Source organism: Sinocyclocheilus grahami, unplaced genomic scaffold (genome assembly GCF_001515645.1).
Source record: "Sinocyclocheilus grahami isolate Dianchi unplaced genomic scaffold, SAMN03320097.WGS_v1.1 scaffold576.1, whole genome shotgun sequence".
Taxonomy (NCBI): domain Eukaryota; kingdom Metazoa; phylum Chordata; class Actinopteri; order Cypriniformes; family Cyprinidae; genus Sinocyclocheilus; species Sinocyclocheilus grahami.
The window spans coordinates 127,909-144,930 of NW_015505755.1; the positions used below are offsets into that span (position 1 = coordinate 127,909).

At 37.4% G+C, this 17,022-nt stretch overlaps 1 protein-coding gene across 1 annotated transcript in view; it reads left to right on the forward strand.

Moving 5' to 3' along the window:
* The first annotated feature begins 4,572 nt into the window (after positions 1-4,572).
* Positions 4,573-17,022, forward strand: part of LOC107556702 (potassium voltage-gated channel subfamily KQT member 5-like) — a 152,830-nt gene continuing 140,380 nt past the window's right edge. The window contains exon 1 of the mRNA XM_016239874.1: positions 4,573-5,263. Within this exon, the coding sequence (XP_016095360.1) occupies positions 4,911-5,263 (353 nt within the window). The 5' untranslated portion in view covers positions 4,573-4,910. The remainder of the gene's footprint in view (positions 5,264-17,022) is intronic.

The window sequence follows — 17,022 nt, forward strand, 5'->3', positions numbered from 1 at the left end:
TGTAGCGAATCGATGCGTTTTTGTAAGAAAAATATCCATATTCAAAATGTAATAATCACTTTAATCTAGCTTGTGCCAACAGTTGTACATGGAAGCAGTTCCGGGAGGATGACGTATGAGGTCAGCGTTGCGCATGCGCTGGTGAGTCTCGTGAAAACCAACGTTTGTTAACAGGAGCAAAGGAAGCAAAGTTTCCTTACTTTAGCAAAGGAAAACCAGTCTCCTCTTGGCTTATATCGAAATCCTCCGACATTCTTCTTTACAAATCCTCGTTTTGTACTTCTAATTAGTGACCGTTGTTTTGTTTCGATCTCTCCGCGTATGCGCAAAGCTGACCTCATACGTTTATTATAATACTTTTAAGTAACATTTTGAAGGTTAAATGATAGGAACCTACTTACTTTTGGTTTGCATGAGTTCCAAGTATAAACATCTATCAATATCTAAAATAAATGACCATTTAAATAGAAAAGAAAATCATAATTTAATAGAAAAACTACTTTTTTGTCCAGTTTCCATTGTGGTACACTGTTGCCATATGGCAACGTTTTCCTAAATACCCCCCAAAAATTATTTCTCAAAAATATTTTTTTGATTTGTATAATTAAAGCTATTTTATGTAATAAAAACTTATTTAAAAAAATATTTCATGGTTAGAACATAATGCATACCATAGAGGGTTAACTAGTTGCTTATTAGCATGCATATTACTAGAATATTAGCCATTTATTAGTACTAATTAAGCACAAATTAATGCCTTATTCTACGTCCCTAATCCTACCCAGTACCTAAACTTAACAACTACCTTACTAACTATTAATAAGCAGCAAATTAGGAATTTATTGAGGGAAAAGCCGTAGTTAAAAGTGAATAAGTGTAGAATTTAAATGGGTATAAAACATCACAGGTGTCATTCGTGGGTGGGACATGTCCCAGTCGGTTCAGTTGCCACCACTTTTTGAGAGGCACTGAGAAAAATAGCTCGACAAGGACATGTAGGCTTTAGCAGTCATTCTTCATAGTTTAATTCATATATGTAACACAAAACACTTATGCGCCTTCCAGAACATCAGATGCCAGATTTATAAACCTTACCACGCACATATCATGATATATCATGATTATAAAAAGAAAATTAGGCTACGTAAATTTGTCCGCACAGGCTACACACTCTGGACCACGAATGCTTTCCATTTACACACACACAGATCAAATATGCTACATGAAATTATCCAGAAATGTAAAAATTACATGGAGTTAAACTGTAAATAGCACAGCTTTTGCATTATTTTGCATTAAACGTTGTAATAGCACTTTTGACCCAAACTGTACAGTTCCTTAAATATATTTAGTATGTATTTGTGACAACGTACCTAGGTCTGCTCTATTGCCATACCAATGATGATTGAATGGTGCCGCTTGAGTTATCCTTACAGTCACCAGCAGAGGGCAGACGTTTGTTAGAATCTTCTTCAGAGAATCAGCTCGTGTAATTGCACAGTGGAGAATCATGAACTTTTTGCAATACTCAGACGTAAGAAGAATTATGCTATTATGAAGCATCTGGGTCGCCTTCGTTTTAAATCGTACATTTTAGAGTTAATTAATAGCAAGAACTAGCCTATCTTTTGATCCATTCTAAAATCAAGAACCGTATACCCACATCAGGATACTTAAAACAGAGATACAGGTAGCCAGATTAATGTAGCCTACTTACCATCAAAAATAATCAATAAACTCCGCCTTAAGCAAAAAGTAACTATATGCAGTTCACTTAACCTATATTGCAGTCTATTGCAGTGCAACATGATTGCATGCCCTTCCCTGTTGCCTCGCGAGCTCACGTCACAGCAATTAGCCTGATCCGTGTCCCTGTGTTCAGCCAGTGACCCCAGTGACCCCAGTGCTCCACTCATGACTGATGGCAAGTGATGGTGCGGGTTGCAGCATCAGAGGTCATGGAATTCAGAAGTGGTTTCCATTTTGGACTTTACTGGATCATTTTCTCAAGTTTATCACCATAAAAAACGCATAAGAGAGTGAGTCTAGTTAATACCAGTCCTGTAGCACGCAGATGGTGAAGTGTATATTTCTATTCTTAGCCCTTGATTAACCAGAATGAATGTGAGTCTGAGGGTAATTATTCCTCTAATGTAGACGATTGGAACTCCATCGCATACTGTTTTCATACATGCTGGATTCTGAGTCATGGGAGATAAGGTTGAGAAGCAAATGTAATGCAGCCCATGGTGAGCCACGTGTAAATGATAATTTTTTCAGAAAAAAAATATGCAAGAAGGGGGAAACGTAGGCTACTTATTTGGAGAATTACAGAAGGTGCTAAGATTGTGATGCTGAGTCCTGAAACAATGCGAAATGCTTTTTGGTATTAAACAAACAAATAAATAATCTGAACAATTGAATTTGGTTTCACCATCCTGGTAACGCTCGTTTACTGGTTATTTATTTAGTAGGCCTACACTCTTAAAAATAAAGGTGCTTCAAAAGGTTCTTCAAGCGATGCCATTGAAGAACCATTTTTGGTTCCACAAAGAAGCATTCAGTCAAAGGTTCTTTAAAGAACCATCTCTTTCTTACCTTTTTGTAATCTGAAGAACCTTATTTCGCCACAAAGAACCTTTTGTGAAACAGAAAGGTTCTTCGGATGTTAAAGGTTCTTTATGCAACCATTTAGACAAAAAGGTTCTTCTATGGTATCGTGAAGCACCTTTATTTTTAAGAGTGTATGGAACAAATGTTGCTCATTGCTGCAGCACACAAGATGCTCACTCACTACTGATCGCAAGAAGGCGCTTTGAACCGAACTGAAGAGGAAGCACAGTGGTCGAGGGAAGAACACAAAGCCACCATTTCCCCAGCAGTGACAGTGGCATGGGATTCATGACGGAATCTCTCAACTTAAGTTTGTGTGACGCGCCTGTATTGCAGTCTGTTCGATCTTTTGTCATATTTGCCAGTTGGTCAGCAGCTAATTACATTTATTTATTTCTCTTGAGCATTGGTTGAGCAGGGACAGTTAATTTCTATAGATAGGCCCATTCATGGATCCAATTATCTTTTGAACTGTTGGGCTTTTTATAAAGTTGGTTTATTATTATTACTACTACTACTGTTGTTGTTGTTTTCCAAATGAATCGAGAAGAACTGTTGCTATGGTTACCTCCTCCTTAATAATAATAATAAAAACAAAACTGTAAATGCAGCTAATTACATTTATTTATTTCTCTTGAGCATTGGTTGAGCAGGGACAGTTAAACTTAAGAGCGCCTATAATTTGATAATCAAATAGACTCAAATTGCTCTTTTGCATATGTCGGAGTTCCCGAAGGTATGATGAATAATGTAGTCCAATATTTTTTTCTCCTCACAGATGGATCGTTATGATACAGCAGGAGATCTACAGAGTTTAACTGTAGGGAAGGGCTAGCATGCCCACACAGAAAACACAGTGTTCGTGTGGATTTTATTTTGGGTTGAGTCACATGGGCTGTCTGACAGTTGTTACTACGGAGGCTCTGGATAAAAGGGAAAATGCGATAGCCTAAATGTTTAGCAGAGCCTTTATTTTAAAAGAAACTTTTAATAGAGATGTCATTCTAATAATAGGCCTATCTATTGCCAATTTATTCAGCGTGTGAATTATGCAAATGACTTATTCTGCGAATTTCTATAGATAGGCCCATTCATGGATCCAATTTGTTGAGCTCTCGCCAAATATCTTTTGAACTGTTGGGCTTTTTATAAAGTTGGTTTATTATTATTACTACTACTACTGTTGTTGTTGTTTTCCAAATGAATCGAGAAGAACTGTTGCTATGGTTACCTCCTCCTTAATAATAATAATAAAAACAAAACTGTAAAACCCCCATCCAACAATTTGATATCATCATTTGAGAGGTTAAAGCTGGACTAGTACAGCTCTTAATGCAAACCGGAGTTATTAATTAATTAATTGTTTTGATTTGCTTTTAACGAGATGATTCCTGAAAGGAAACCTTGGGTTTTACTACTACTACTGTTGTTGTTGTTTTCCAAATGAATCGAGAAGAACTGTTGCTATGGTTACCTCCTCCTTAATAATAATAATAAAAACAAAACTGTAAAACCCCCATCCAACAATTTGATATCATCATTTGAGAGGTTAAAGCTTGACTAGTACAGCTCTTAATGCAAACCGGAGTTATTAATTAATTAATTAATTAATTAATTGTTTTGATTTGCTTTTAACGAGATGATTCCTGAAAGGAAACCTTGGGTTGTGCCACTGGGGAACTCGATATCAGTTTAACTTTAGGAACTACGATTTCAAGAACGAGTTGTTATTCAAATACACATTTTACTATGTAAACACGTGCTTGAACCCACAACCGTCAGTTAGCAGCCGGGGGAGCGACAAAGACATGTCTGCGTCATTATGTATTGCATTATTACCAGAAATGTGAGCCTACCGCAGACTCACGTCGGAGAAGATAGCGGGTGCTGTTACAAGAATATCACCGAAACGCTTTATATGTGCTTCTACAGCATGAGCACGCAGAATGGCACAGTTGATCTCCTGTGCGCAGTAACGCCAAGCGTGCGCGTGGAGCGACATCAAAAGCGCGCTGGAGTAACACGAGCTGTTCAAGTACGACTCATCTGCGGTCAGATAAAGTCACTTTGACGGGCTCTTCTCGTGGGTCAGCGCCAGCTGTGACTTTATACACCTCTGAAGTGTGTCCATACCAGGAGCGAAGAAAGTGGCGTTCGCTCGTCACAGCCGGAGGTAAATTGTATATTTGGAGTCTTTTTAACATTTCGCGTTGGTCATTTCTTGGCTCTCCCCTCGCATCTATCAGAGATATAACAATACGCATGCCACGCGTGTTTGGGTCCGCGTTGGTGATGCCATGCCCCGCAACCACAGCGGAGATGAGGTCGGCTCCGGCCTCTGGATGAACACCTCTCCGGGGCACCACGCCGAAAGTTACGGATTGCATAATGTGGAATGTGGTAATAAGATGAAGAACAATTGTTCACGGCCGGGGGACGGACTGTTGTCCGCGTCTCATGCCGGCACAGATGCACCGGGCACGGAAAGAGACCGGGGGAAGCAGGGCGCTCGGCTGAGTCTGCTCGGGAAGCCTCTGGTGTACGGCGCGCAAAGCGGCCGGAGAAACGCGCGCTACCGGAGGATTCAGAACTACCTGTACAACGTGCTGGAGAGACCAATATCCTGGGCTTTTATCTACCACGCCTTTGTGTAAGTGCCGCGTTTATACATTCACAGCGTGCTTGTGTGGTAATGAAAGCGTTGCTCAGTTTCTCAAAGTTTTCCAGCTAGAAAACGTGTACCTGTTGCTTTGAAGATTTTTCCGTACTGTCGCCACCTATAAATGGAAACATCCCTGATGTGGAATATTGGCGCTTAATGCAATGTATAAAAGCCTATATATGTTTTATCTAAATACACAATCTAAAGAACTAGATGTGGAATGAAATAGCAAATGATATTATTTTAGGCTGACAATGATTTTCGCCTTTAGTTCACTTGTTGTTTTTATTAGTACTGAAAGCAGCAGAGCGTTCAGCTGACAGATTGCACACAAAACATCACAGCGTCAAGAGGGTCGTCTTGTTCTTTTGGGATTGGGTCTTGAATTTTCAGTCAATGCAGGAATTGTTGTGAAGTGAAAGAACCTGACATGCTAAATATTCATTCAGAATAGGTCTGATAGTTTGATTAGTATGTTCTCTCAGGATGGGGAAGCCCTGAAAGACTTCAGAAGCTTCTCATTTGTCTTAAACTGTGTACCATGAACACACAGCAGGCACAAACAGAGACACAAATAGGAACAATGAATAAGAATTTTTTTTTTTTTTTACTTTTGTTATTTTGCTCCAAATCCATGACTGACTTTTTTTACTGTAACACAAAGGGGGATAATCCGTGCATAACAACTTAAATATGTTGGGCTATTCCTCACTCAAATCTTTCAGGTGTTACTTCAGAAGACTTGAAATGTCAAAACAGGTTTGGAATGACCTTAGGGGGATTTTTTTTCCTGCATTTTTATGTGAGCTGTTCTCTTAATTCCCAAAAGGGAGAGGGACTACCTAAGATGCATAATCAATGATTCTCCATTATGAGCAGTATTTTTCATCATGATGATCTTTATTAGTTAGTTTATTTTGATTTTTTTTTTCAGTTATGCTTTTGCATCTTCATTTCTGTTCATTCATTTCAAAAATAGATGAGAAGTGACCCAGGCTAATCTTGGGTCCATGCACAGCCTGCTGAAAGACAAGGACAGTCTTCAACACCTTGCACATGTTATCTAACTTGCATCATGAAGTGATGATCTTTATTTGGATTTAGTCAGTTAGTCAGTTATTTAGTCACTTATTTTGGATTTAGTCAGTTAGTCAGTTATTTTGGATTTAGTCAGTTATTTAGTCAGTTTATTTGGATTTTATTTTTTTCAGTTATGCTTTTGCATCTTCATTTCTGTCAGGCAAAAATAAATGAGAAGTGACCCAGGCTAATGTCACGGTCAGTCAAATTGTGTGATCTACCATGTCTTCTTCTAAAGAAATCCAGTAAAGAAATCCTCATCTATGTGAAGTAATTTTCTATGTCATTTGATGGCATGAGGTTTTGTGCAAAACTTGTGTCCATGGACAGCCTGCTGAAAGACAAGGACAGGCTTCAACACCTGCACGTTATTTAACACTTCAAGGAGGAGCTCTTATTTTCATTCCTTCAATGCTTTGTTTATTTTTGCAGTTGCTTATAAATTCTCCCATGAAATGGTCAGTTAGATTTTATGATTTAATTTCACTTGCATAGTCTTGCATTGTTTGTCTTCAGATAATCCTTTTATAACTTTGAGGAGTTGAGACAGGTTGTTTTCTCTGGTTTGTTGTTGTATGTTCCACAAGGATTAAGGCAAGTCTCAATACAAATTAATTCCTCACCAAGTGTTCTTTGCAAGCCCAAACACTGCGTTCTTCAGATAATGAGAATAATATGGAAGAGTGTTTTTGTGTTGTCTATGAGAGAGATAAGACTTTTGCCAAAAAAGGGCCATTGCTGTTTGCGCCAAGGATTAATATATTGGTCTACCTACATTGTGAATATGTAGAGTATTATAAACAGACATTCTATTATTACTATTATTATTATTATTATTATTATTATTATTATTAAGGAGACATTTTAGTATCTTATGCTATTGTTTTCTGTCAGATCTATTGGCCTAACATGAATGGTTCACAAAAACAGCTGAAGTTGCATTTTTCTGAGACCTGTTGTTTTCTTGTTGCCATGAGTTTGCTTTTTTGGTGCTTTTTTCCCTATTGATTGTACAAATAACATCTTAAAAACATTGCCCTACCTATTAAGAAATGGTAAGTGAAGTATTTTTTTGGTTTGGTCCTGCATGTTTCTCAAGATGGCTGTAAGTTTGTGTAAATTACAAGATCATGTCAATATGTAAAGAACATGAAATATATTTTGTCATTTAAAAATGGCTGCAGGATGGCCAGGGTGAATCTGAATGTTACTGTAATTCTTACAGTATTCATTTGGTACAATATGTTGTCTCTCTCTTTCTTACCAAATCCTCTCCTAAACTTTAGACACAACACACAGTGGTGGAAACTCACTGGAGAGAGAGAGAGAGAGAAAGAGAGAGAGAGGGAGAGAATCTAAAAGACACTCATGATGAATCTCTAAAAATACACTTTGACCTCCAAAATAAACTCCAATGCTACTCAACCCTAAGCAGAACCACTAAATTTGCCAATTATTTATTGATTAAACCATTTAAAGAAAGACTAATCCTCTCCAAATACAGATTAAGTAAACATGATTTAGAAATAGAGAGAGGAAGACATAGACAAACATGGACAGATCAAGAGCAGAGGATCTGTAGACACTGTGATCTACAGCAAATAGAGAACGAGAAACACTTTCTGCTGATTTGTCCTAAATATCACAATGTGAGGGTAACATTTCTCCCCAGATTTGAAGCCCTGATCCCATCATTTACTGAACTTAGTTATACTGAGAAAATACCCTTTTTACTTGGAGAAGATGACAACACAGCTGCACTAGCTGCAAAATATGTATTAACTATTCACAATGTTAGATGTTAAACATGATTAACTCGATACTGACATTATCTTTTCATTTATTTAGACTGATTTTATTTATTATTATTTATGTTGTTATTTATGTGATATATATATATTTTTTTTAATGCTTTGGAAACATTGTGTTACACAGTCATGCTAATAAAGCTGAATTGAATTTAATCGAATTGGAGAGAGAGAGATTTAAAAGAAAAATACAACTCTTCAACAATTTCACAAAGAATCCCACTTAAACACCAAGTTGCTTCAAAAGATACAAGAACATGCATTAGTCTATAATAACGATAATCAATCAAAATCCTAGATTTGACTAATTTTACAAAAACAGCTTCTAAACTACTACAAACATTTTGCTCAATTTTTTATTTTCTTGTAACAAGAAGTTCAACAATTGAGACTTTTTCCCGACGTTTTTTCACATATCTAAAACCACAAATAAACATTTTCATTGAAAAAGTCACATCAAAAGAATTAAAAATCTTCTTCAAGATATCAAATACAGGTTTTTAACAGGTTTTTTTATGCAAACAAAAAGGACAATTTTCAGTAATGTCAGAATTGATCAAAGAGACAAATACATTAACTGCGATGGCACCATGCAACACTCTCCATTGTAAATCCCCAGTTTTTTTTGACCAATGGCGACTTGTACAAAGCTCTCCATTCTGGTTTTTCATTGATATCAAAATTAAGTACACTTCACCATGGTGTGTCACACTTATTATTCAAAGATTTCTTGTTAAATGCTTTAACACATCTCTTATACAAATCTTTGCCAAATACAGAATTTGAACCCACAATCATCAATTCTTTACAATCCAACAGCATACCATTGCACTCACCCAAAAAAGGGGTTATACTCAAGTTTGGAAAAGGGTCTTTACAATCAATTTATAGACCCCTTCGAGTACTTATCCAACAATTCCGTTTCTTAGCCAGTAAGGGCTGATCTCCGTTTTTCAAGTGCTTTTTGTCACGGAATGCCAGGAGGAAACAAGGTAAGTTCCATGTGCAGTTTATTGAAAATAATAACAGGACAAAACGTTGCAAAAGGTAATCCAAAACCTGACACCGACAACACCAACTAAGAAGACAATACAATCCAGACGCAAATGACAGACAGAGAAGGCATGATATATATAGCTGGGTTAATGATGAACAGGTGTTACCGATAAAACCAGGATTAGTGAGCAGGGGACTATGGGAAATGGAGTTTAACACAAACAACGAAAACAAAAGAGCGCCCTCAAGTGACCAGTCCAGGTCACCACAACAAACACTGTGACACTTTTGCCACTGTGTGGTATGATTTAATTTCTAACCGCTCAGCAATTGCGGTCACATTTTTAAAAGCAGTTCCTGCTATTTGATGTAGATGACCGATTGTTGTCAGTTGGGCATTACACAAAGTCCTTTCCGGTATGGCAAAATACATCTCACTTGATAAATCCAGTCTTGAGCCAACAATCAATGGCTCCTGCAATAACCAAAAGAGGGAAGTATTACTTTCCCTATTTGTCTTAAATAAAGACCAGACTTTGAACAAGTTACGTTAAAAAACTAGAGAATCACACAGTTTTAATCTTTGAAGGTCCAACCAAAATAAGGCTTTGTCCAATCCTAAGCCTTCAATACCTCGCAGAATTGCACAAGCTGCGCTGGTCCAACTTGACTCTGCAGAGCACCTTAAAAGTCTTTGCAAAACATATTGCAGACGAAACGCAGCCGTTCTGCTCTGCAAGTGTACCAGTCCAAGTCCTCCTTCATCTTTTGGCAAATACAAAACACTTTTTGGCACCCAGTGCAATTTGTCCCAGAAAAAATCTATTAAAATTGACTGAATTTTCGTTAGAACATCAGCTGGAGGATCTATACAGGCTAAGCGGTGCCAAAGTGCAGAGGCTACTAGATTATTAATGATCATAATACGTCCTTTATAAGACATTTTAGGAAGTAAAAACCTCCACTTATCCAGTCGCCCTTTTAGTTTCTCAACAGTGCCTTCAAAATTATTTTTTTCAACATTTTCATTTCCTAAAAAGACACCTAGATATTTAAAACCATCCCTGGTCCATTTTAGACCACCAGGAAGCCTTGGTTCACCATTTAACCAGTTTGCAACTAAAATGGTTTCACTTTTTTTTTCCAGTTTACCTTTGCAGAAGAAAGAGTTTTAAAATCATCCAAAATCGTTAAAATCACATTGACATCATTGGATTCACTAATTATAATGATGACATCATCAGCATATGCTGATAGCTTAAAAGTATTAACATTATTTCAAATTATTTCTTAATTTATTTAACAGGGGTTCTATGGCTAAGGTATATAACATGCCTGACAGTGCACATCCCTGTCTGACACCCCTATACACCCTAAACGGAGAGCATAAGTCACTGTAGCGTCTGCGTAGGATCATGCTGGAGTGTTGGACTGTTTATGGCTTAAAAGACCCTTTTAGCCTTTTGACATTTGCATATAAATTACAGTTCTGGTCAGAGATGTTACTTGTAGAGGGGTTGTAAATTGCCAAATGGTTCTTCGCCGTCAAAAAGATTAGAACCAGCCCCCACGAGAATCCTGGAATCTTCTGATCAAAAACATTCCACAGAGAGCTGTGAATGGCCAAACGAACACGCACACACCCAAACTAACACACACACACACATACAGACATTTCTTTATTTTAGACTATAATTAATAATCTTTAATATACTCTCAACGCCACAATACAATACTTTAATCATTGAAATAAAATCAGAATTAAATCCAAAAGCCTTTAAAAAACTCCATAAATACATATATTAAATTCTGTCAAAAGCCTTCTCCTGATCAATTTAAATCAGCCCGAAATCTAAATCAAAAAGTTTTCCACAGTCTAAAATGTCTAATAAAAGAGACATTGTTAAAAATTCTTCTTCCTGGCACGCAATATGACTGATCTGGATGAATAATAGATTCAAGGACTTCACCAAGTCTAATTGCTAAGGTTTTAGCCAGTATTTGATAATCATTGCATTATAAACTTACTGGTCTCCAATTTTTTATTTCATTTAAATCTCCTTTTTTTGGCAAGGTAATGATTGTTCTCTGGCAACTTCTGGGCAATTGTCCATTTGCCAGACTCTCATTAAAAACAGATACTAATTCTGGACCCACTTCCACCCAAAAAGATTTATAAAATTCAATTGTGAAACCATCAATACCTGGTGTTCTTCCATTTTCCATTGTTTTAAGGACTTCTTCAAGTTCACTTAAGCTCAAGGTTTTACTAATTCTCTCATTAGCATCTTTAGTCATCTGTGGTAAATTGTAAAAAAAAATCTAAATTACCATCTTGTTCTCCTAAAATTTCACTTTTGTACAAGTCTTTATAAAATTGTACAGCTATTTTTATAATATCTAATGGGTTAGTCAAAAAATCCCCCTTCTCAGAACGCAAGGCATGAATAATTGTTTTCTGACCATTCTTTTTTTCTAAATTGAAAAATAATTTTAAAGGAGCATCCATTAATTCTGCATTTTGAAAACGGGATCTAATCATAGCCCCTCTCGTTGTCAAACCTAGCATATAAGCTAATAAACTCTTTTTCTTTTTTATGTTCTCCATATAGGTTGCATCTTTTGTGGACTCTTAACTCTTGTAACTTTATTAAATCTTCTTCTAACACACTCATTGAGCTATCAATGTCTCCTGTGGCGTTGTGAGTATATTGCAGACACAATTGTTTTATTTGTACCTTCACAAAGTCCCACCACTGCTGTAGTGTTGAAAAAAAAGATTTCATACCTTTAGCATTTTTTCAAAACTCTTTAAAAACTTCTCTAAAAAGAGAATCACACAGTAAATTGATATTAAAATGCCAATAGGCACGTTTTGATTTTACATAGTTTTTTGCCACAACACATTTTATCAAACTGTGATCAGAAAAACATACCGGAAGTATTGAACATTCCCTAAACATACTTAAATTATGCTTAAAACCATAAAAACGATCAATCCTTGCCAACGATATCTGATTATCATGAGCATGAGCCCAAGTGTACTGTCTCTGTAAACCATGGAAATTCCTCCATATAGCAGTAATGATATGAGACTTTATCATTTGAATTAACCTCTTCCTTGATTGCATGTGTGGTTCAACATGATTCCGGTCCATAACATTTTCAGTGCAATTAAAATCTCCTCCTAGTATTAAGAAATCATCATTGTTACAATCATTTAAAACATCATCCAAAGTGTTAAAAAAAATCATTCTTTCAGTTGCCATAGTTGGAGCATATACACAGATAAAAACAAAATAATTATTTTCAAATACAGCTGTAACTTTCAACACCCTTCCTTTAATTGTTTCTTCTGCATTATAGGAGTATAGAGTACATTTCTTTGAAAATAACACAGCAACCACTCAAAGAGGTATAATGGCTTAAAATCACTAAACCATCAAATTCTTTAGCCCAATCTACAGCATTAGACACATCGCTATGAGTCTCTTGTACAAACAATACATAAATTTTCTTAGGTTTCATTAATTCAAATACTTGAGCTCTTTTCTTAAAATATCTTGCTCCATTAACATTCAAAGAAGCAATATTTATTTCCCCCATTAAGGATAAAAGAAAAGTTATCCATTCTGGCTGTTTTCACTGGGCACACCTGACTGACTACTTAACTTTGTAAGAATTTTCTTCAGACGGTAAACCTCTTGATTGGTGAAACAACTTTCACTTCTGAAAATATTTAACTTTTCAATAAACTGTGCAATGTCTGGAAAATACTCTTCTAATTTTTCAAATTTTTCGTCACTTTCAAAAAAGCTTTTATGTCACCAACAGTATACGTTCGGCTAGAAAAAACACTTTGGGGCAGACTAGCAGTGACATTACACTCTGAAATGTCACTTTCGTTCTCTGTGTTGGACTGTCTCATATGAATACCACCTGTTCCTTTTGCTTGTTTATCAGCATGGCATTCCAACAACTTTCTTTTTTGGAGGATTTAAAAAAAAACATCCTTCATCTCCCAACACAGAACTTCCATCTTCTGGATTTACCATAACCTCATCTTCACTATTACCACCTTCTGATTCATCTGATTCACCCACTGTTTGTTCTGATCTCTGAGAAATTCTCACCTTTTCTATCCCAGTTGCAACTATCCCGTCTTTCTCAACCATTTCTCCTTCCAGAAACTCTGAACTATTTTCCACAGTTTCTACAACAACTGGTGCCCTACTTGGACCCGGTGTCTCCTCAACAACTGCAGCGATATCATTCTGCATTTCGGTTACATTTTCTGAAGCAACAATTGATGCAGTTGCATTTTCCACTCTTTTTGGACAACCACGAATAAGGTGTCCATTTTCACCGCAGCCAAAACACTTCATTGTATTTGTTGTGGCATAAATCACATAATTAAATTAATCATGACAAAAATGATTAAATCAAGTTCCTCCACGTTATCTTTCAGTACCATATAAACATAACGTCTGAAAGAAACCAGGTTTCAACAAAGAAGACTTGCTTCCGATTGGAATCATCTTTATGGAAGAGAACAGTTTTCCATACCTAGAGAGCATACCAACTAGAACCTCGTTCTTAATAAATGGCGGCACATTAGATAGTGTTACTCTCTTTGAAGGCGTAGAAAGAGGTAACACTGAGGTAAAAATGCCACCAATCTCTACACAACTCTCCACTAACAAGTTTGCCAATTCGATCATCTTAAACAAAACAACGCCGATAAAACATTCTCATGCCCAACTACTACACTCACCGCTAAACTACACTCCTCTAACAGTAGTATCAATTTTCACACCATGACGTCTCGTTAGAAACTCCAAACTCTCTGCACCTGGAGCTGCCATACTCCCAGTACACAGACTGGGAGTAAAAAACTCCCCAGAAATGAACACCTTTCTCTCACTAATATTATCAAAAACTCAATAACTAATATAAACCAAAAAACAGAGATAGAAAAGGGTAGAAAAAGTTTTCAAACAATCGTACCTCACACCGCCGTCACTCACTCAGCGCATGCGTACACACAGAGAGAGAGAGAGAGAGAGAGAGAGAGAGAGAGAGAGAGAGAGAGAGGGGGGGTGGGAGAGAGAGAGAGAGAGAGAGTGTGTGAGAGAGAGAGAGAGAGAGAGAGAGAGAGGGAGGGAGAGAGAGAGAGAGTGAGAGAGAGCGAGAGAGAGAATTAATAAAAAAAAAAGATTTGCCAGTTTGGTGTTGAAAAATATTAAATCCTAATAAAATCGTTTAACTCCCAAGCTTCCCAGCATTGTCAACTTCCACTTCCTTCTGCCCTGATGCTTTTCAGCAGATGCTGGCCTCAAAGGCCCATAAAAGTGTGACACTTGAAGGTGATTGACAGCTGCTGGAGGAGAAAGAGTCAGCAGGCACATGAAGGGAAAGTGACACAGGCCATGTTGGCCTTGTTTGTGTCAGTCAGGCAAAGAGCAGAGCCTTTTCTCTGAGGGGCTTTCAAAAATGGTGCTTATTATTTCATTCCAATTGAAAACATTATTCTCCTTTTTATCATTTTAGTTCCTTTTTATATGCATTAGCAGATGTGCAGCATTATTCTGTATTTGGCTTGGCTTTTTAGTGGCACCAGGTATTTCCCCATTGTTTGGAGACCATAAGACTTGACTAATGTTTTAGAGCCTGTTAACCTTCTTAACTTTCACTCTTGCACTGCAGTAGTAGATCTTCAGGACATTTCAGAATTTAAATTAAGTCAAAGAGACAGAGGAGTGTGAGGTCTACCACTGTCATATCAGAAGTTTGTAGGAAGAGTTGTCATTCACCTTCTAGTGGCTATGTTGCTCTTTTTTGCTGTGACATCTTATCATACTCTTCCCACACACACTCAAACACGTATACCACACATTTACTCATAATCAGATCACTGCATCATCCATTTCTCTGTACAGCTGTTAGGTAATGTAAACTTAAAAACATACTTTCTACACTAGAATGGATATGAATTTGTTAAATACCTAAATGATTCTTGGTTAACATTATCTAATAGCTTTGATAGGCTGGCCCTCCATCTAGGGTGTTTTCCTGCCTATGGTCCGAGATGCTGGGATAGGCTCCAGCAGCCAAATGTATGGATGGATGTATTATCCAATAGCAGTATTATAAAAGTGTCATCAAATTCCTCACATTACATCGGATACAAGTAAACATTTTGATTTCATTTTGACTGTTCTTCTGTTGCCAAAAAGAACATGAGTTCTCTTATTTTTACAAGAAAGTGAGTGTCACAGACAGTCAAACTCATTGTCAGTGCAAGAGCTGTGAGTGAGAGAAAATAGTTAGTGAGATGAACGGCAAGGTATTCTGGTCATCAGACTTTCAGTTTCACATTGAACAGTGGTTGACAGAACACATTGACAATTTTTTTTAGAAGGTTTTAGGTTTTAGAAGACACTCTCTGTAGTTTCTTACAAACAGACACATGCCCCCATACACACTCATCTCACACACTACCAGAGACAGGAAGCTGCCGGTCACATTGTAAAACCGCTCTCTGCTGCTTGAGAACTTGCACAAACAACCCTACTGATATTCATTTAGATAAAAGTCAAATCACACTTCTCCTTCTTATGAGGAACTTCCTCTTAGTAGGCAAACACAGTCACACTGAGTTGCCTCTATGCTTATAAAGATCATGTAAATGATAGTAAATGAATATTTCTGGTCTTTCTGTGTTCTCCGCTGAGTCACTGGGCTGTCCCCACTGTTGAATTTATTAACCACAATGAAACCCTCATGCACCTGAAGGTGTAGGTCAGGGGTACTCAAATATAAACTTGAAAGGTCCACTTACCAAATTTCCATTCAGTCTGAGGTCCGGAAAAGTGACGGTCAAATTCCAAATAGAGAACTCCAACAAAAAAAGGCAATCCCCAAAACTTTAGAACTATACCCAAAAAAACGACATGGTAGGCCTTTCAGTGTGAAAGGTGACACCTTCTTTGTGCCACCAGTTGTTTAAACTTGGGCATAAAAGGTGTGAGGGCCAGGCGGAGGCACTGATGTAAGTGTTCATTGGTGAGTATGCGTTTTTCACCATGTTCATGGTTGAAAAGGCAGATTCACAGCAGTACGTTGATGGAAACATGGTGAGAATTTGAAGGGCCATCTTCTGCAGGAGAGGAACACCTGCTGCAGTAACCATCTTCGTCCAGAAGGTGACAGGGTCACAGCGAGATTCCTGCAGTGCTAGGTTTTCTTGGAGATCAATTAGCTCTGTTTGCAGAGAAGCAGCATTGGCCCATGGGAAGACTTTCGTGGCTTCAGTTGAGAATTCTGCAATATTTTTGACAAGAAATGGATTTTCGATGCACAACAAGACTTGTTTTCCCAGAGGGAAATCTTCAAAGCGAGTTTGGAAATTTTTAATCAGCTTTTCCAGGAATTCAGCATAATTGTGATGGTGATGTTTTCCAGCAGTCTGATCCAAAAGTCTTGGGAAATGAAGTAGGTTCTGCTGTAAGTCACATTTGAACACCTCCAGCTTCCTCTGGAAAGCATGGACAGCTGACATGAGGTCACACACTGTGCTGTTTTTGCCCTGGAGCTTCATATTAAGGTCATTGAGATGGGAAGTAATGTCAGACCACTTTTGATGATTGCTACCGTCTCGTTGCAGATTAAACACATTGGTTTTCTGCTTCCCACGGGGAGCACAAATGCATATTTTTCTGTCCACTCACTCTTAAACTCGAGGTTTTCAAAATCAACTTTTCTTTTCTTATCAACGGGCAGCTTTGAGCACGCCATTTTCACTTTCAGTCAGCAAAAAAAAGTCAGTTATCGATATTTGTACTGCTCCTCACACTGCTCGCA